Genomic DNA, 22,837 nt, shown 5'->3' on the forward strand with positions numbered 1-22,837 from the left:
GTTGGGTAATAATAACCGTATTGAAGCGACACGTCTGGTTAAAATTCGAGTATTGGAAATATTTTAAGCAAGGTGTGTAAACTATATAGCTATACGATTTTGGGGAGTATGTCGAGGAGCGAAAGAAGCGATTTGTATGAGGGGTGGCGGGAAACAACTTTTTCGCCATTAATTAAAAGTTATTTTGCAGCGGTTCAATTCAAAGTAAGCAATCAATACATTACGCAAGCGTATAATGCTCCTGCTAATTAGTTAGTTATGCATAGCTTTCCAAATATGCTATTGATACTAAGCAGTCCATAGACACAAAGGCTTAAAATGAGAAACTTAATCAGCTCTTTAGCCAAAGTTTTATCCAATGCGTGCTGCAGTAGCTGACATTGCTGTCGAAGCATTAATCAAATATACGTGTACATATATGCGTATGTATGTATGTATACACATTTACATTTAACATAAAGTGAAGGCCGTTTGCTTGCCACTTCTACTTTTTATTCACAAAAATGAAAACAAACTAAATGAAAATGCTTTTTGGAGAAAAAACCACTAAACGAGAAAGAATTTTTTACACAAAAAAATTGAATTCATTATTGTATCGGCCATAGCAAAGAAATAAATTGTAGAAACTTGATATTTCTAATTTTGTCATAAAATACAAAAATTGGTTGCTTAAAAATGTATGCGAGCCAAGAACTCATCAAAAAGCCGCATGACATGTACCCTACTCGTTAGCATTTGGCTTTTGAAATACACGAAAAACGAGTGTTTTGCTTTCAAATTTGTTTCTTTTTTGCTATGCGCGTGATTTTTTATTGAATTTTATAGCTAATTTTCGTGCTTTTTTTTTCGTTTTGCATTTTCTGGTGTGGTCTGGTCTGGTTTGAAAACAACCAACTTTGGATTAGTTTAAATTATGGCTGAGCCATTCTGTGCTCATCTCAGTGTGTTTGCGTTGCGTGGCAGCTTGGCGTATGTGCACAAATGTGTAGTGTAAACTTAATATATACAGCAAACTTAAAAAAAAAAAAAAACATTCAAATACGTATGCAAGTTTGCGCAAATATAAAAATAATACATTCTAGCATATTTTAGAAAAAAATAGTTTTTTCAATTTGGCATTAATTTTGCTTAATTCCACAAATTTGTGGCTCGTTAACATCATAAATTATTAAATATGTATGTGCATATGTTGCCCAAGATGAATAAATTTTTGTGTGATTTGAAAGTTTTCTTGTGCTATAACTGGTGCTATTATTTTGTTGATTGAAGCAAGTTTTGCTAAATTATAAATTTTCTTATAGGTGTATACAACATACAAATGTGTATGCATGTACGTGTGTATGTATGCTGGTATATGATTTTATATAACTATTTGATATAAAATGATATTTGAACGTAAGCAGGCATTAACAGATCAGGTACCAAACCAGTATTGCTGCCAGCTATTTAATATATCAATTTTTTTTTCCAAACTATAAAAATTTCAATTTATTTCCGCTTCTATTTGAATGTATAGACACACTAAAAATAATTAAATTATGCACACTTTTACTGAATAGCTAAGCTAATATATTTAGAGCCTTTGTGAATATCAAAGCGAATCAAAAATATGACATCATTTACCGAATTTGCAAAAGGGCAAAGGTTCTTCAAGGGCCCATATTTTTCGATTTAAATTTGAACCCTTTGTGATCGGCAAATTTTTCTGATGGGAGAACCAGCTAGTCGGAGCAAATTTAGCTTTTCGCAGTTATTTCTTGTTTAGCAAATTCAGGCAAATAGATGGGCATTAGGAAACACTGAAGTCGTTGAAATTTATAAATTGCGTTTAATAAGGATTTGAGCCGTCCTATTGACATCTTGCCGCTAGGCAGGGGGCACCGACTTCGGCGACGACGTGCGAATGCATCAACAGCAAAGGGTTAAAAGTAAAAGAATTTCAGGGTTATTGAAAATTCACTGCAAATATTTGCAGTTAAATCTCTATGTGGCGCTGTGAGAGCCTAAAAGAAATAATTTTTTAATTTTTGACTATTTTAAAGATGTAAATCGGCCTCGGTAGTCTAGCGTAAGTGCACTAGCCTGCCATCCCAGAGGTTGTGGGTTCGAATCCCACGTAAGGCACGGTCCCTCGCACTTTCCCAAATTTACCTACTTTCTCTGTTTCTAGAAAAAAAAATCTTATTTCTCAAACCCAAAACCTAATCCATTCCGTCCGTACTCCCGCACAATAGTCAGCGCATTATTTGCATTGTGACTGCTAGAACAAGCAAAAACACACAATTACACATTGCATCAGTGGCGCTAGCAAGCGGAAGCGGGCAATCGCTGTAATAGCGCTGACACACCAAATTTAGTGAAGTCCTCAACTATCTGTGCGATCTTTCTGCCAGAAAAATGTGAAACACAGATGGCGTTCAAAGCAGTAAAGAAGGTTTTGATCCTAAGAAATGACATGTGGGCATTCCATCACTTCCTGTTTTAAGATTTTTTTTCTATACATTTTTTTGAATCTCGTTTGACCTTCTTTACTTTCTTATGCTTGAAATCGAAAATTGTTTACCCAACGCCCATTCAAATTTACTGCATCAATCTCAACCATCTTTACCACTTTCAAAATAATGCACTTACGCAAAGATATATCAAAAAGTATAATCAAAAAGTTCTCGCCTCGAACTATCTTTTCAATCTCCTACCGACCAGAGGTGCACGAGTTTTCTCCCAGATACAGCTATTTGGCACCTGATATTTTTTTAAAATTTGTTCAATGAATTTATTATTTTCTTAACCGTTTTTAGTTACTCCAAGGCATACTTGCATATATCATTTGGCTAGGTTCCAAATTGTGGAGTTCTGTGATATAATCCTACAAATGGATAGCCCTGGTTTGTTTAAGTAGCTCTTTCATGAAGGAACCGCAGCCAGAGGTTTGCCATTACCTACCGAGGGTCTAATGTCATTAGAAAAAATCTTAGAAATTATGCGGTATTTCATGATCGCTAAGGAGTGTGAATCCAGATTAACTGAACGATAGTCTCACACAAATTCACTCGGCTTCGTCAGCTGATAGTATAGAAATGTGTACTCGTAGATTTAGAAGTAGTAGCTCACATACAATTTTATATATTTTTTATTATTATTTATTTATAGCATACAATTTTATATATTTTATTTTTTTACAATTAATTTATAATTTATATAGTTTATAATTTTTTCTTTACACCTCATTTTTAAAAACGTCTCGTCAACGTCATCAAACGCCTCTTTGAATGACCACAAATCCCATTTGCTGAGCTACATACATTTCGGCATTGCTGTTAGTTATTGCAATTTATAAGTTTTTTACTCTGCAAGTTGCTGAGTCTTGATAAAAAAGTGCTTTACAAATTTCTATATTTACCTGTTTCTCAGTTTTTTTTAATTCAATTCCAGATACGAACTCAGCAAAACCTTTTGTTATTCTATAGTGAATTGCTTTTGAATTCAAACATTTCTGTTAAAACATTTCATACAAATGAATGAAAGCGTACCTTGCGCAAGCATACATATATATATTCGTGGCGCTAAATTAATCACCCTATTGTAAGTCTAGTAATTTTTGCAAATAGCGTCATACGCCAATAATATTTGACACTTGTAAAGCATTACTTCTGCGTAAATATTTTGCGGAAATGGCTTAAAACTGTTTCATGGTTGATCTTTAGCTCCTGGGCGATGCTACGGCTACTAATATGCCGGTCAACTTCGGTTATTTCTGTGATTTTATTGATATTTTCTATATTATCGACATTTCTTTAACATCAAAAATGCCCGAACTGAAACGACGAACTCAAAATTGCGCCTAATTAGCATTACAGTATCGGCGCCATAAACACCAATCACAATTACAGCGGTGTGGCTTGCATTTTCGCCTTTATCAAGGAAAAACTGTAAAATGTGCCAAATCTTATCTTTGTTCACTTCTGTTGTTAACAAACTGTAACTCACAATTGAATGGAACAAACAAAAAACGGCAAAGGAATTTTTTAGTGTGAAATTTCACCTTAGCAAGAGGCATAAACTTTAAATTGTTTGAACGCCACTTTACAACGCGATATCGCTCACTACAGTCATCAACCGGATTTATACTTTACGAGATATGAATCATTACAGTCATATACTGGGTAAATAATATAGTTTTTTCCCCAAACTCTTCTAGTTATAATAATCCTAGCGGCGTACTACCGGGCGTATACGCAATACTTCATTTGCTTTATTGAGATATAATCCGTTTTGCGGACTACAACATTAGAGAGCGCAGACCCAGTCAACATTCTCTCCATCTCTTCTGGAGCACGTACTATAAAAATGTCAAATTTCCCTAAATCTTTAAATATCTTGTAACTTATTTACTCTTGCAGCTTATTTACTCTCATAATTTATATTTCCCATCATTTGAGTAAGCCGATAGCCCCGGTTGCTAGTGCTATTCTATTAGATTATTCTATAATTTTAATTATAATATATTTTGGTATATAAATAATTATAATAATACTAAATACATATTTACTAAATTTTAATTAAGACCAAATGTATAATAACTGCATAATCGCAAAATGGTGTTTGCGTACGAATTTATTTGTCACAGTTAAATTTTGAAGTAAGCAAAATATTATGGCAAATGCTAGATGCAAATGTTTAAAGATTTTATTGTGCATTAAAAGGTTTCAAGATATGAAGAGGGATACATGATATTCGTTTTATAATGACCTCTGGTGATGTTTTCCCCTTGCAATATTTGGTTGCATGGACCTTAATGACATGGGAACTTTCACATTTCACCGACATGCAAAGCAGTAATTAAAAGCACATTTCGCTATGCTTTTTGCTTAAATGACTTCTTTGGAACACACTTTTAATAGCATATACGAGTATGATACGTTGTTGACATATGTTGCTGTGTGTATTTTCGTGTGGGTATTTTTCGAAGGTCTCTTAAGAAGAAGTTTTCATATATTTTAAGGCTATATGCTGATATACTCGTATGTTGCTCGACAAATAACTTTAGTACCCAGTTTTTTGCTTTTTCGTTTGAACTTCAACATGGCGCTGGCATATCGATATATGAAGTCTGTAAATTTGCATACATACATTCATGCATATTTAAGCAATTTGTGTGACAGCTCATGCAGTTTTTCAATCAGGTCAATTTAGAATGCTTGAGCGTGTGCGAATTGATGAGTTTAACAGGCAAAGAAGAAAAACATGAAAAATGCATAAATTATGATGAGCATGCAACATTTTTGGTTTTATATTAGCAAAAATATATTTGCGCACACTGCGTCAATGTTTTTTGGTTTCTTACAAGTTCGTATTAAGTGTGCGCAAAAAAAGAATTAATATCAAAAGTGTGGCCAACTGAGAAAATCAGGTCTTGCTTCTGTGCGTCAGACAGGCATATGAATGCTTGCCCCTATACTACGCGCTGTTAGAAAAATGATTATTTTTTAACAATTTGCGGAGAGCCAACAATGTTTGTATTTACACTGGCGTAAAAAATAAAAAGAGCAAGATAATTTTTAGCATTTTTTTTTTAATTTACTATTGAAAAACAAAAAAAATTATATTTTATTTTATTAATATTTTTCATTTTTGGTAGTTCGGTCTCGGTAGTCTAGCGTAAGTGCACACGCCTTCCATCGCAGAGGTTGTGGGTTCGAATCGCACGTAAGGTGCCTCGCACTTTCCTAAATTTACCTACTTTCCCTGTTAAAAAAAAAAAAAAAATCAAAATCTCATTCCTCAAATCAAAAACCGTATCCAGTCCATCCTTACTCCCGCACAATAGTCAGCGCATTGTGGCTAAAACAAGAAAATCAGTGGCATTGCATCAGCGACGCCAACAAGCGGATGCAGGCGATCGCGGTAACAGCGCAGACACACTAAATTTAGCGAAGTCCTCAACCATCTGTCCTATCCTTCTGCTAGAAAAATGTAACACACAGATGGCGCTCCGAGCAGTAAAAAAGGCGTTGTTCCTAGGCAACGACAGGTGGGCATTTCCATCGCCTAGGACAGGTAGCGGCAGGCTAATCATCTACCCTGCCAAAAATGAAATAGATTTACGAAACCAACGCAAGACAAGTCTTGTCAAGGCCATATGGCCCCGAGAGGAGTGAACAAGGAAAATATAAGTTCGAAAATATAATAGAAACAAACAAATAGTGCAGAATATAGTATATACTTTTTATTACATGAAAAACTCAATCCCAAAAATATATTAATATTTGGCACTTTCAACTTTATATTTTATTGCTTCCAAGCATCTCCTACGCATGGTATTGACGAGCTTAGCACAAGTTTCAGCGGTCATAGAATAGCACTCTCTCTTAAGTCTTTCCCAAAGTTCTCGCTTGTTTCGCGCTCTATATCCCACAATCATTTTTTTAGTATTCTCCATAGGTGTTCTATAGGGTTATGATCTGCTAGCTGTGAATGCCACTGCAATCCCTTAACCCATGCCTTAAAAAGCGCTGACGAATGTTTGTGGTCATCATTATTGTGCATAAACTCCCACTTTAGAGGCATCTTCTCTCTAGCAAATGGAAGCCAGGCTCTATATTCATGATTTATGTAGTCCGTGGCACACATCTTGCCTTCAATCCAAAAAATGGAACCCACATCGAATGCAGAAAAGCAGCCCCATAACATAATTGATCCACTACAATGTTTGGTTGTTTTTTGTTTTTAATGAATTTAAACGCATACTGTGTTTTTTGAACGTCGCACAAATTATATATTTAAAGTGAAACAGTGAGTAGTTTGCAGAAAACATGACTTTAATCGTCAACGCCAACTTAAGACTAATCTGTACATTGTAAAATAAATTGCTTATTACCTAAAACAAAGCTGCATTTTATGAACAGTTAAACAAAACTCATTCATTTCATTTCATTTCATTTATTGCCCAAAATCATTTTAACATCACGCCACTTAAAAGCTCAGTTGGAATGGTATTTTTCTATTCAACATTCCTTTTTACAATTTGTTTATTTGTTGTTACTAGAACTGTTTTATTTAGGTTCCCCAATATTGTTTTTCCATTAAAAGTTCTTAACATTTAACTTCTTAACATTTAACATCGTTTATATTGTTTAAAATCACTATTGTGTTATTCTCATGTATAATAACATTAGGTCTGTTATTAACAGATAATAACTCTGTTATTAATACATAACTCACGCAACATTTTCCATCGGCTCTGAACATATTTGTTTTGCTTTCAGCTGACCATAGGATGTGTGTAAATGGCTGCAAATGTCATAACGCAAAGGACAGTCTCTGGCTGATGTTCTTTTTTTTGTGAAAGTAATGGCACTTTTCTTGGGCTTCTTGCCAGCAAACTTGCCTCTTTTAACTTTTATCTGATTGTTCGGCTTTCCACTTTTAACTGCATTTTTTTTGTATTTCCTCTGAGGTGTTGAATGGATGCTTTTTGATATGTCGTATGCCCAATTTGTTCTGGCAAACTGTGGTTGCCCGCTTTTTGCCTCTCGTTTCTTTTTTTACATGTGCGTGGACAGCTGTGAACACTTTTTTCTTGGAGCATTTCGTGATTCCGGCAATATGGTTCATAGTTTTGCCTCCAGTATTTGATGTATTTCTGTTTCGAATCAGTTGAATGTTTACCTCGGTCCCTTTTGATAAGTATTTGCTATTGTTTGTATAAAGTTTTACTAAGACAGCAAGAACGAAATGCAAAATGTCAAATGAAAAATGCAAAGTTAATTTAATTTGTTTCTATTGGTTTTTCCACAAAAATACGCGTATGTCATAGTTCAATGTTCAAAAAGCACTGAGAAGCTGAACAGACACTGAAAGCAATTTGCGGCTGCGATTGCACGATCAGTTAAAAAATATTAAAAATATTTACACGCAAGGGTTGCAAATCGCTCTTGTCATTCTTGTCTTTCCATCAGTGCATATAAATATATACGATGATTTTACCGAATACCTCCTTCAATTTGTGGTGTTCAAACTGGTCTTGCCTTACAAATAGAGACACAACTTTTATGCGCCTTTGATTGGCAGATGCCTCCTATAAGAAGCAGGGATGCCCGCAACGGTCTTGCGATTGTCTGCCGAAGATCGATCGATCGATGGCTATTCGAAAAACATATTTTAGATATATATTCGGCTGCGATCGCATTTTGCTTCTAAAAAAGTCTAAAATAGTCATTTTCCATTCATTTAAGTTCTGCAAGAGTAGGGCGCGAACCCACAGTACTATGAGCTCACACGCCATGCACATGATAACTGGCGGACATTAAACAAATTTTTGCACAACACATACAAGTACATCCATACCTATGAATGTAGAATCATTGCTTGTTTAGGTACCACGTCGCTAGTGTGAAGAGCTTACTCAATGCAAATAGGCGATTTCTTGCGCAAATTTAAAGATTTGTTAGACATTAAGCGGCAATTAAGCGTAAAGCACTGATGCAATTTCTGCTATATACAATTACTGAAAAATAAAAAATTTAAAAAATTAAAAAAAATTAGAACTTACTTGAGATGCGTAGATAATGAAAGGAAAAAACAGAGTTCGAGCTTTGCAATATTTGAAATTTGCATAAATGCTAAACGCCATAACACGATTTTAATTGCTGCCATTCAAAAAGAATTCAAGTTATATGCAGTTATAAATTCAGTTACGCACACACACACATGTATGTACATATGTTTACTATGCCCGCATAAGTATGAAAGTATGCTCATGCGCAAGTATGCACTTATCTGTGGGTTACGCACAGAAAACTGAAATTGTGAAGGAAAAAATATAAATATTATTTATAAAAAATATAAATACTAAATACAAATATCAATACTAAACTTAAATGTACAATTTTTATTAAAAATATGTACAACCAACTATCACTAACTTTGAAGGCTTTTTTGGCAGGCGTTTTCTGGTTGGCTAAAAAACTGCTGCCATGAGCAACAGTAACATTTCAAATCAAAACCACTTTTGAGTTCGTATTCAAAAATCTTGCTCTTCACCTGATCGTAAATTATATTGCTTATAAATAAGTATGTTTATACAGATATCTCTGCCCATAAAAAAACAAGTTTGTTAAATTCTTCAACGCTCACAATTAAATCTTGGCTGCATTTCCCACCATCTGCAGAATAGTGCAATTCTTTCTTAATCAAACTCTTAGACTTGAATTGATTTGGAATAGCTGTTAAAACCGTAAAACCGTCTATTATCGTTAAATAAAATTACTTACTACATCACTTTATAAATAAGTGTATTCTATTCACATTCGGAATCTATGCCGTAAAGTAATTGAAAAATGAGACCTTCGTATCTGTGTCCTTGTGCGAAGACGCTGCGGGTAGCCGCCAGATTCCTTACATATTGACATATGCGGGATTTTCAAATGAAATAGATTTATCTTGTTTTCTACCAATTCTGCCCAAATATATAGGGTTTCCCAATAAGGGCAATAGAGAGTCGAGTGAAAGCTTTCAACTTTTGTGGTACATAAATCAAGTGAGGAAAAACTAGACGCTCAATAGTTTTAGTTACAGAAAGTCTTAAAAAGCTTTTATTTCTTCAAAATGTCAAAGATATCGCATTTGAAGTTTGCTGTGGTGCATTAAATTTACAAATAAATAAATAATTGGCGTTTGAGTTTAGTAATATGGAAACGCAAAATAAACAGAGTTTATACAAAAACAAATTACAAATATTGAGCCAATGAAATTACATTCGATTTAAGATTTTATTGTCCTTTAGAAAATTGTACACTTGAAGAATATTGGAGTAGGTGAAGATAATGCTGTGTTTAGGTTAATGTTGTCAGAGTACTGGTATTCGATTGTTTTCGGGCAGTGAGTGATCAGGTGTTGTACTGTGGGTTAACAGGATGGCCTATTCCTAGTGAGCAGTTGAGAGTGGCTAAATATAGTGTGGCCAAGCCTTAATTGAACGTAAAGCTTTAGGACGTCTGGAGACAAGCTGGTAGGACAGCATGGGGGCAATCTTTTTGGGTTTAAACTGTACTAATGATGACCTGGCGTTTTCCGATCGTCTAATTCTTCTTTAAATTAATAAATTTATTTACTACATTTTTTGAATTCAGTTAATGGCTCCTAGTTAGCGTGCTGCTTGTGGTTATGCTTGTACAGGAGGCGCAAAATTAATCATCCTATTGGAAGATTTTTTTAATTCTTGCAATACTTGTGAATTAGACAGCTGCAGTGTACGAACAGATAAGCAATGCAGCGCGTAAAAGTCTGATTAAAGATTTTCAAAAAGTTATTCAAAAACAAAATTGCCTGATTATTATTTTAATATAAAAAAAATGATTCAAAAAAAAATTGGCTGAATAATTCTGCGCAATGAAGCGCGTAAAAGTCAAAATAAAGACTTCCATCACTCAAAAAAAAAAAAAAAAATTGTGATAAAAAAAAATTATTCAAAACCAGAATTGGCTGTGATTTTGCGCAATGCAGTGCGTAAAAGTTGAAATAAAGATTTTCGACACTTAAAAAAATTTTTTTTAATACAAAAAATTACTCAAAAATAAAATTGGCTGATCAATTTAGCGCCATGTAGTGCGTAAATGTCAAAAAAAAATGTCCATCACTCACAAAAAATGTGTATAAAAAAAATTATTCAAAAACAAAATTGGCTGAATTATTTTGCGCAATGGAGCGCGTAAAAGTCAAAATAAAAATGCCCATCACTCAAAAACAAAAAAAAATTATAAAAAAAAATTGTTCAAAACAAAATTGGCTGATTAATTCTGCGCAATGTAGCGCGTAAAAGTAGAAATAAAGATTTTCAGCACTCAAAAAACAAACAAAAAAATTTATAAAAAATAAATTATTCAAAAACAAAATTGGCTGATTGATCTTGAGCAATGCAGCGCGTAAAAGTGCAAATAAAAATTTCAATTACTCAAAAAAAATTTTGTAATAAAAAAAGTTATTACAAAAAAAAAATGATTCAAAAAAAAAATTAATCAAAAATAAAATTGGCTTTCTGACGCAATGGATCCGGTAAAGCCGAAATAAAGTTTTCCATCACTCCAAAAAATTTTTGTAATAAAAAAATTTATTCAAAACCAAAATTGACTGAATTATTTTGCACAATGGAGCGCGTAAAAGTCAAAATAAAAATTTTCATCACTCAAAAACTCAAAAAACAAAAAATTTTATAAAAAAAATATTCAAAACAAAATTGGCTAATTAATTCTGCGGAATGAAGCACGTAAAAGTCAAAATAAAAATTTCAATTACACTATAAAATTTTGTTTATAAAAAAATATACAAATTTTTCAAAAAGAAAATTGGCTGATTAATTGCGCCACCTTGTATGTATGCACATAAATTACGCATTTATTTAAAGAAGACCCTTCTGTAAACATTCCATAAATGTCGCATGGTTACAATAGATATTTATTTGTTACTGCAGGAAACATTTCAACTCACCTGCTTATTTCGTTTTGGCAATGAAATCATAATCCACAAAATAAATTTATTCAACTTATAATAATTAAGCTGCTGCCAAAATATTTCAAATGCGAAATCAAGTGACGGCATGATTTAATATTTCACACTTTTATATTTTCTCATATTATTGCCAAATATTTAAATTTAAGCCTCATCAATGCTATTTTGGGCAGTTGTATAAGTTTTCGGGTGTTTTTGTTTTTTAAACAGGTAGTTTACTTACATAAGCGCAGCAAAAGTAAATTGATCTTGAATCACGCTAGAACCAGCTTAATTCCTAATACATATAGAACCAGAAAAGTACGAAGAAAAATGGTGCAAAAATTCAAAACCCGTTCTCTCATCTTGGCATGACTTCCCAAAGCGAATTGAAACGTTTTCGTTTTACTTAAAACGTGTACATTCTCATATATATACGCGCATACAAATGTACTTGCTTATGTATGTATTTTAAATAGATATCCAAAAACTGGATGAATTAACGCTCATCCTTATGCCACATACATATATACGTATATCTTCTTAATAAGCCAACACCTTTGCGCCAGCCAAATCTTCTTTTAAATATAATATAAGCCCGCTTTTACCGTTGCAGCGCGCAGTTCTATCGTGCGCGTTTCAAGCAATAAACTGACAATCCGATTTAGTAGTGGGTTGTTTAGCAATGCAATAAAAGCACAAAAAACATTGTCATTTGTATCTTCTATATTTGCTAGTTGCGCCGCATATCCGCTTTTGAGTGCTCCATTTTAGCAGCAAAACCACACTGGTGTGTGTATGTGTGAGTGCGTGTAAAAAGTATTGTATAACTTTGGCAAGTGTGGGCGTCGCTGAACATATTTTCAATTTACTGGAAATTTTTAACAAAAAATCCCATTCAAAGTGTTGATAATAAATTTTACACGCCCATCATTTAGCAAGACGATTCAGCCATTCAACGCATTTGCCAGCCAACGCAATGGCTCGGTGGCTTCAGACACTATTCGTGGTACAATTGGTAATTATCGTTAAAAGAAGCGTAAAAATATGGTTTTACATCTATGAATTGAGATTGAAATTGAAAGCGATTTGTTAACTGTATTTCTTGCATAATTTCCAAGCCGTATTCGGGTAATTCCGCAATTAGTCACCCTTTTGTTAGTCATACATACATATGTAGATATACAGATGTAGATATGCGGACTTATATTTATTTGTGGATTTTTTTGGCTCTCTTTTAGCCTGCATGCAGAAATGTAGAAATTATTTGACAAATGGATGCGGTACATGTTGCTATTTGTTCAAAATAATGACTCAAATCTGTGCGAAAATACTTGCACTTTTTACTCAAATATGAGTGAAATAATATCGATTATACGTGAAAAGGTTGAAGTGGAGGAATAATGGTTGGAATCAGGTTAAATTGGAGATTTGAAATGTGGCAATAAATTCATAAATTTTGTATGAGCATCATCCTCTTTATAGCTACTCAACTCAACTCAGTTAAAGTAATTAAATATTAGGAAAAATAAAAAAAAAGCGTTAAAATTCCGAAAAATTGCAAATGGGGAAAAATAAAAAATAGCGTTGAAATTCCGAAAAATTCCAATGGGCAAATATAAAAAATTCCGTTAAAATTCCGAAAAATTGCGAATGTGAAAAAATAAAAATACCGTTAAAATTCCGAAAAATTGCAAATGGGCAAAATTAAAAAATGGCGTTGAAATTCCGAAAAATTCCAATGGGCAAATATAAAAAATACCGTTAAAATTCCGAAAAATTGCAAATGGGAAAAAATAAAAAATTCCGTTAAAATTCCGAAAAATTGCGAATGGGAAAAAATAAAAAATAGCGTTGAATTCCGAAAAATTCCAAATGGGGAAAAATAAAAAATACCGTTAAAATTTCGAAAAATTGCAAATGGGAAAACATAAAAAATACCGTTAAAATTCCGAAAAATTTCGAATGTGAAAAAATAAAAAATACCGTTAAAATTTCGAAAAATTGCAAATGTGCTGCATGAAAATTCTAGCTTAAAATTTTCCACGAAATTCATAGAAATATGGTGCAGAAATTTATCTAATTAATTATTTATTATTTTTTTGAATTTACTCTACCGAGAGCTGCCTTGCATACTAATGCAACGATTTAAATTTTATAAAATATTAATTCAATTATTAACTCTTTGCTAGCGTAGAAGAACTCTTCAGTTAAAGCACTTTGAATGAATTGGCTGAAATCGTACCTGTCAAATAGAGTCCCATTTGTTGCAGTTGAGAGTATTAAATTCCATACATTTGTGTCAACTACTGGAGTACCACAAGGTAGCATTCTTAGTATTTGTTTATACTTTTCATTAATTGGCCGTTGCTGCAAATCTTCTGAATATTTACTCTATGCAGACGATTTGAAACTTTTTCGCAAAATCTCTGCTCTATCCGATACATTGTTTTAACAGGAAGACATGAGTGCGCTGAATGACTGGGCCTTGCATAACAAATCATAGGTGTGGTACCGCATGCCATCTAACAAGTCCATGAAGACCCTTTCTTCAAGATTTGAAAGAGTTCAAAGCAAGTTTGTACGTTTCGCTGGTTAACCTTTACACTTTGATAGTCTTTTGCCGATTATACAGAGTCAGGTGCATGCTTATCAATGTTTTACCACTTGACGACGACGAAAGCGACTTTCTGAAAGCTTAATGTTTATAATATCTCCTAGCATTGGCGACTTAGATCTACTCACCCAAATAAGTTTCAAAGTTTCTTATAGAGCACCTCGCTCTTACATATAATCCATTTTATGTTGAAGTTCTCAGAATTAGTTAATCGGCTTTCTCGATTTCGCGATACCAAGGCCTCTGTTTAAGTCACTTATTGAAACTTATTATTTTTTAAATAAAGTAAATATTTAATTTTAGTTTTTAAGTTTTTGTTATGCAAGCCTGTAAATTTAGTCAGTAAGGTTGTTATCATTGACTTAATTATATAAAATAAAGTGGCCTTGGTGTTTTCAATCGGCGCCGATTAGCACGAGAACGGCTTCTTCCTCCTATTTTTGGTGTGCGTCTTGATGTTGTTCCACAAATGGAGCGATATACAGTTTTTTAAGCCGCCTCCGAACGGCAGATGGCTTTTTATGAGAACCTTCTTGATGACAGCAATACAGTCGGTGATTTGACATGGCCGGCCAAGATGCGACCGCTATTCGAAAAAAAAAAAAAACTTTTTCTATCATGAGCGCACTTCCGTAGGGTACTCACGCACCAACCTATTCGTTTGCGTCGACCACCATAGGAGTGCTTTGTTCTACTTATTTTTATCTTAGCGCTTAAGTGAATTTATTTCTTAATGTTCATATTATTTATGTATAAGACTTTCATGCAATTATTTCATTGTGTTTCTTCTTTCTGCAATAGGCCATCGCTTGCATATTATTGCAATGCGCTCTCGCTCAAAAGGTAGATAAGGAGAACCGCCGCCTTATTCTGCAAATCAAAGACCAAAAAACGACCAATCAACAATACTATTCGTCAAATTTCGATACCAGTAAGTAGAAATTGTTTCAAATTGATTATTCTTTAATGCACCAATAAATACATACACACATACATATCCACACGTAGTATCAAAGACAAAAAAAATATATATATATATATATAATCATAACTTTACTACATTTGCGCATATTTTACTTTGTACATTTTCCTTGTATCTCTCTATGTTTCCGCTTTCTTCGCTATTTACTTTTCAGTTTCCTTTTATTCCTGCTCCTTTCATTCCCGCTCCTTTTACTCCTTCATTCTCCTCACTAACTTTCCGTTACCTCGTTTTCTCGCACTATTGGCCTCTGGTGACGATACAGCATGCTTGACTGCGCTTTGTATGTGTTAGTGCAGTCGGGTGGCGTCGTGTCACACATACTTGTTGTCGGTAAAAATCAAAAATTTTAGATATTAGCGTCAAGCACCCGACACGCACACATATAAAGTTCTTGTCAAACAATGCTTGACCGTCACCAGAGGCCATATCACTCAGTTACCTCTATTTCTCTCACAATTTTTTTCTCTCTCTTTCAACTAACCAGCGAGTTAGTATCTACTATAATTTCCATCTCTTTCTTACTCCTCTCATTTTATTACTCTAATTCACATTTGCGTTTGTAATTCATGCATTGTAGTTGTTTTGTTAGTAGCATTTTATACATACATACAAACATAATATAAAAATTGTTTATTATTTACGCTGCACTACGAGCCGATCGAAAGGACTCATTCGCCTTGCAGCCTTCGACGAAAGGGGTCCTTTCAGCTTTTAATAATTGCGCAGTTAGATGATACTTTGAAATGTTGCTAGTACAAGTCGTAGTTTGTAGATAAAAAAATTAAAAAGGAAATTCAAATTTGCTATATCGATCTATTTACATAGTTAATTTTGGTTGCCTTGGTATATTTGTTTTGCCCTCAAATATAAAATTTATATTTCTATTGAAAACTAGACAGATTTGTTCACATATAAATAAATACATATTAATTAATTAACAGTAGCGCGCCGTAGCCTTGATTAAAACACTACAACAGCAACTAAACAAACAAAAAAGAGAAAAGTTCAATTTAGAAGTTCTTTCGCCTTTCACAAAAATCCTTTATAGGCTTTAAGACTGCCCAATAGTAAAGGATTAAAGAAAAAATTAGTAACTACTCAATCGAAAAAATTACATGCATATTAATCATTTACGTTGTTACTTTTGTTGTAGCTTTGTACTAAACACCAAATATAATCATAAAGAATGCGTAAACGTAGTTAAAACCCAAGCGAAGCGCACACAAAATATCAAATATATCTACATCTATTTAGTATTATAACGATATAAACCAATCAATATATCAACAAACCTCGTCTCAAATTGTAAATATTTTCGTACCGACATACACAACTCGACTCAACTCAAATCAAATCAACTCAAATCAAATCAACGCCACACCACCCCACTCCACTATCCCACTATAACTTGTATGTATTTTATTAGTTTATTTGATAATTATTTTATAACTACTAGTGGACTACTGTTGTTTTTTTTACCATAAAAGCTTCGCATAATCATTATTTTCATCATTTACCAATGAAAAAATATACTCGTCTATACATTAAAAAGAATGAAAAAATGCGGTATCAGCCTAAAATGGCGTCCAGACCCATGGCAACGCACCTTAGCCAATGGCTAGGCCAACAATAGTGAGTTAAAAATAATACTCGTATTTCCCATAAAGATTTCAATCACTTCATGTTTTTTTTTTTCATAAAGAAGCTTTTCAACTATTCAAATATTCATTTGCAGTTCTTTTTTCTATTACAATAATTTGTTGCCTATATTAAAAGATCGCTTCAAATAGATGGCATACTTCCGTTTCCAGTAAATTTGTTTTCACTGTCGTCTCAGCAAAGTTTCCAAGCTTTCGCTAAACTCAAATAAAGTGAACTTTTGCGGTTGTCATACGATTTATGTAAGCTTTTAAAACAAAAGCGTCTGTTGATTCTCAATTAATTAGCTAAAGATTAAACTGATTCCGTTTCCTTCCCCTAATACCTCTCATACATCACTCCTGATCCCACATCCATATCCATACCTTTTCACTCCACTCATATCATTCACTCGTACCCGTGTGGCTCCGAAATGTATTGAGCTCTGGCTTAGGCATTATGAACCAAAGGCTAGCGTTATTTTTTCTATTTTTTAATTTTTTTAAACACCTGCGCAAAGGTATATACGCACATATATATATATATAAAGTGCTGTTATTATTTACACAAATTTAAGCATAAGCCATGTTAAAATGAGTTTATTTATGACTACTTTATAATCGGAAGGAATTGTCAAATCTAAATTTCCAAACATTTATGTATAAATAATATTTTTTCACGTTTGTATTTGAAATTTATACTCAATTCCTATGAACCGAAATGAACTATAAGAACAAAATAGTAACCAATTATTGTACTATAATATTTCGAAAATTTAAATTTTTCACTTTACCACATTTTGAAACCTCAAAACAACCACAACAACAACCACTACCCTAAAATATATCCGTTACAACACAACCCGCTTTGCACTCCCGCCATACAAAACACAACCTACACATTTGCTTTTGGCACCCCTAAGGTGCTTACCGTTATGGATATGATATCGGTAAGACTGGCAATTTTCATCATGAGACACGCGGTCCCGATGGTGTCACATACGGTTGCTATGGTTACGTCGATCCTTATCACATGTTACGTGCAACACATTATGTTGCCGATACGCACGGTTATCGTACTGTCGAGCCACAAAAGCCGGTCGAGGTGTTCCCGGTGTATGGCGAGAAGGGCCATGGCATCATTTTGGAGTGGGATGAACTGTACTTCCCCATAGGCTGTGGCAAGTTCGAGGGTGGCGCACGGCCAGAATTTCCAGTATTACATTTGGGTGATGTACGTTGAATAAGAAATACTTATTTTAACACTCTTGAAGCACTAATTTTGTGACGCAACCATATCTACATACATACCTCTTTCCTCACCTACTACCTATTACAGAAGAGCAAGCCAGGTGGTTTTACACCAGGCTTCTCACTTTCTCACGCAGCGGGTGTACATAGCGGTTCAGCTATTCTTAGCCCTTCACGTTATGCTGATCGTGAGCGCATACCAGCACCTTCGGCGCATGTTGTGGCCACCGTGCGACCCGGCACCAACGGACCTTATCCAGGCGACAATGGTGGCGGACAATATACCAGCGGAAATGACAAATATAACGCTGGAAATGGTCCATCCAATGGAGGAAATGGTCCATACAATAATGGAGGAAATGGTCCATACAATAATGGAGCTGGCCCACACAATAATGGAAATGGTCCATATAATGGCGGAGCCAATGTAGGCGGCGGCGGCAGCAATAGCGGACAATATACCAGTGGAAATGACAAATATAACCCTGGAAATGGTCCATCCAATGGAGGAAATGGTCCGTACAATAATGGAGCTGGTCCAAACAATAGTGGAAATGGCCCATACAATAATGGAGCTGGTCCACACAATAGTGGAAATGGCCCATACAATAATGGAAATGGTCCATATAATGGCGGCGCTAACGGAGGTGATAGCAGCAGTGGTGCCAAATATCCTAGCGGGTCGTCGGGCTCTGGAGGAGGCGGTAGAGGCAATGACTATGGAGGCAGCGGCAACATAGGTGGTAGCGGCAGCGGCAGCGGCAACAGAGGTGGTAGCGGCAGCGGCAGCGGTAACAGAGGTAGCGGTGGTGCTTACACACCCGGATCACTCGGAGGAGTAGGTCCGGGTGGCCCAGGAGGGCCGGGCGCATTGGCATATGTAGAGTCCGGCTCTCCTGGTGGCCCGGATGCAGCAGGTTAGCTTGCATAAATAACTCATACACTCTGATAGGCAGGATACTTTATAGAACAACTCAGCTCTTAGGTTTTCTAAAAGATTAGGGTAGGTTATTTTCGAGAAGTCTGAAAGGAGTAGCCATATGCGCAATCATGCTTTTGCTGCTTTTAATGTTTTTTTGTTTATGTGAGCATTGCTAAAATCGTCGAATAGGTGCACATTTTGTTAAAAGTTTTCTTTTACTGTAAAAGCTTGCGCTTTTTGTGCCGGAGAATCGGGTAAAAACCACTGCGAATCTTTTGAAAGTGGTTTCAGTAAATCAGCTGATTTATTTGTTTGCTTTCGCCGTGTCCATGTGGCTGTCAGCGCAAAATGAAACAAGGCGAATTCATGATTTGTTTTCTACTTTGCCATAACTTTGCTTTGACAATCAAACCTACAAAATATTGTTGTTGGCCTAGTGCCACCACCTGTAATGAATGCGATTTGGTAAACATGAATTATATACCTACATCCAAATGATTTCTTACTTTCCGAGGCGAAAACTTTATTTGACATTCGTTCACCATTTGCCGTTCGTTTGAAATTTTGTAAAAATGGTTTTTATGATCCCAATGCTTCATTTTTAATTAAAGCCGATACATACTTGAAGATTGTCTTGAGAGCTACAATCTTTCCAATTCGAGCCGCTGTTTAAAGTTTTGCCAATAGTTCATTCCTTTCCGCTGCATTCCACTTGGAAGTCGTCTTACGCATCTTAAAGAAACCGGTGTTTTGTCTACTTTTTTCATATTAGCGTGCACAACAATTTTTACCATTTTCAAAATCATCCAGTGGTGTGAATCAGTAAAGCTTTCACATACAAATGTGAACTAATATAATAGAGCTTTCATTTCTTTTTATTTCGGCAGCATAACGGTAAGCGTTGATTCGCGCATGTGGACTCCATTTTCGAGGACTCTCCGTTTTTTGTTTTATTATTTCTCAACCTAAGTTTATTAAGCATTTAGGTTAGCGATAAAAGCTTTTTAGGAATATTTAAAATATAATATAATTTCGTGTTGATATATGTTTTTTTATTATATTTTTATCTTCTGCGATAATTTATTTAATGCGAGTTTTTTTTGCATATACGCACCAACACACCAACACATGCATAGCACAATATACACTCGTCTACTGCATAAAAAACATATGTAACTACTTATTTTATTTATTCTTACATATACGCAAATAAAAGCTCACGTACACTACGTAAGCCGCTATGTACGCACCAGTACACACACATAAGCGCGTACACACAATTCGAAAAGCAATGCATCGAAATCAATGTAATGACAAATAGTTAAGGACGCATTTTTCTACAAATTCGATACGTTTACCTATACTTACATGGATGCGTACATATTTTGGAAGAATAATAATTATTATGTGACTTAAGGGGACCCGGTGGTCTAGAGCACGAAAATTTCACCTATTTTCACGATTTTTTTTTTGCCATTAAAAATTAAAAAAAAAAAGATTTCACTTCTGCGTGCTTATTACTACATCTATTGAGCACACAAATTTTTTTTTTATTTTAAAAATAATATTTATTATTATAAGAATGCCGCTAAAGATGACCCGCTCGAAAAATCGGACCCGGACGGCGTAGGTGATTTCAACACTTCTACTCATTCGAAACACAAAATTTAAGAAGATTCTTAATCAGAAAGAGTGCAGTTATGGTCGGAACTAGAATAAATCGAAAAAATTAAAAATTGACAAAATTGCGCGCTTTTGAAAAAAAAGTTCGTAAAATGGGGTATTTTTTCACTAGTTTTTTAGTATAAATAAATATAGGAAATTATTTAAATAAAATTAAGGTGCTAGCTCCGACGATAGCCATGCATGTTCTGAACAACATATTCAAATTTCAACTGATTCCGTTGAATAGTTTTGTTTTTTTTTTCATCGCCGCCGGGCCGAAAAAAGTCGTTTCGAGGTAAATGAGTTTAAAGTTTGAGGTACAGCAGCGCGCAGACCGCTCTCTACCTAGTTAATGGGCTGTAGAAGCTATAATATTGGGAATTTCCGCATGAAAATTTCACAGTATATTCTTAAGACACTATACTTTCGAAATATCGAAGAAACAAAAAATCGAGTTTTTGAAATTTCTGGTCCACCGGGCCCCCTTAAATGGCCAAGATGACTTTTGTGTATGCGAAGAGTAAGACCAGAACTTGATTTGACACACATACATACATAGGCGGTTACTACTAGCCACATATATCTATTAATTCCGCGTTTGTGAAACGTATATCGGATTTCGCTATCATACTTTATTACAATTCATATGACTTCTTTAGCCACTGCAAGAATGATACGACTGAAAGGGAATTATATGGCCTTACTGCACTCTTTTTAAATGTCTGATCTAGCACTAAAGTTCATATCGAAAAATATTGTTTTCATATTCATCGACACCTTTTCCACTACCACGTAGACTTAAAAGAAAAAACAAAACAAAAACACACAAAAAAAGGAAGGCGAAAAAGAAAACTGTTTGCTTTATTTTTCTTGCAACAATAAATATGCCTACATGGAACTGAAAATCATTATCTCAAAACTCAAAACGAAACGAATGCCGCACAAAACTTGCCGATTTCGGTTCCACACACTCTCATACATACATGCACATGCACATGCATTTGCCACGAAAAAGGTTTGAACAAATGAAACCTAATTACACCGTTCATGCACTATACACACACACACACATATAACCATTCAGCTGCTCATGAACACCGGCACTTATTCGCTTATATCCATCATCGTCCACAACCAGCGCTTGGTATCAGTAAACAATTCTCATACGCCTGCATTAATACTGTACTAAGTCCTATCAAGCCTTATTACACATAAGTATTCCTGAAATCCATTAAGCACGAATTTCTTTGTACACATCGTAGCACTGCGTATATTCTTTGTTCATTTGACTCTGATTTGTCGTGTGCGGCATATTTTCTGTAACTGTGTACACGACCAGTGGTTTTCACTAACCAGCTTTCATCTCACATACATGCGAACATATGACTAAAATTTTCATTTGAATTTATGTATATTGGAATCGTTTTTGAGCTTCACCGGTAGCAGGCGCTTACAGCTTGTAGTTGCTAACCATATGTAAGTAGAGAACTAAACTTGTTTGAATTTTGCAATTATCCAGCGTTAATTACGAAGTAAATGTAGTTGATGTAGGTATGTAATGGTAGTTATGTTGAACCTTCTAGGTTTGTTTGTAATACTTCAAAAAGTTCCTTTTTTGAATTAGTTGTAGCTTTATTGTAGTTATGTACAATACTCGTATATTTCGAAATAACCTAAAAATTAGTTTAAAATTATTTGTCGTAGTGCTCTGAGTAATGCCGATAATTTTTAGATGTATTAATATATATTTTACCCATTACTAATAGTTTTCTTTTCTTACCAAAAACTTCTTCAATCTCGTTCTTTAGGAAATGGTAATTATGAAGGTTTTGATGGTCGTTATAAAGGTGAGCTATTTTGTTTTTTGACTTTATTTTCGACTCTTTCTTAATTCGACCACTCTTTTCATTTCGTTCTAGGTATTAGAGAAGGTCAATATATCCCCGATAATTCGGGCAAATATGTTCATGTTGAAGGTCCCACTGGTCCACCAGCACCACCATATGTACACATAGAGGGACCCCAGGGAGGTTATGGAGGCAACGGCGGAGCTGGCGGTGTCGGCGGTAGAGGCGACGGCGGCGGTGTCGGACCAGGCGGCCCAGGCGGACCTAAGGGACCTGGCGGTCCAAAAGGACCCGGCGGCCCAAAGGGTCCACCCGGGCCCCCTGGTCCACCAGGACCACCAGGTTGTTAAGCGAATCGATTGCGAAGCTGAATTATACATAAGCAAAGCACTTGCAATAAATTACTAAATGGCAAATTTTTTTTATAAA

At 34.8% G+C, this 22,837-nt stretch overlaps 1 protein-coding gene across 2 annotated transcripts in view; it reads left to right on the forward strand.

The window, feature by feature from the left end:
• The window catches only part of LOC129240968 (mucin-5AC), a 66,127-nt gene that overhangs the window by 39,935 nt on the left and 3,355 nt on the right, over positions 1-22,837 (forward strand). For both annotated transcript variants that reach the window (XM_054877059.1, XM_054877060.1), the window contains exons 3-5: positions 14,903-15,032; positions 22,370-22,408; positions 22,481-22,750. In XM_054877059.1, coding sequence (XP_054733034.1) covers positions 14,903-15,032; positions 22,370-22,408; positions 22,481-22,750 — 439 coding nt within the window. The remainder of the gene's footprint in view (positions 1-14,902; positions 15,033-22,369; positions 22,409-22,480; positions 22,751-22,837) is intronic.

The sequence above is a fragment of the Anastrepha obliqua genome, chromosome 3, assembly GCF_027943255.1.
Source record: "Anastrepha obliqua isolate idAnaObli1 chromosome 3, idAnaObli1_1.0, whole genome shotgun sequence".
NCBI lineage: Eukaryota > Metazoa > Arthropoda > Insecta > Diptera > Tephritidae > Anastrepha > Anastrepha obliqua.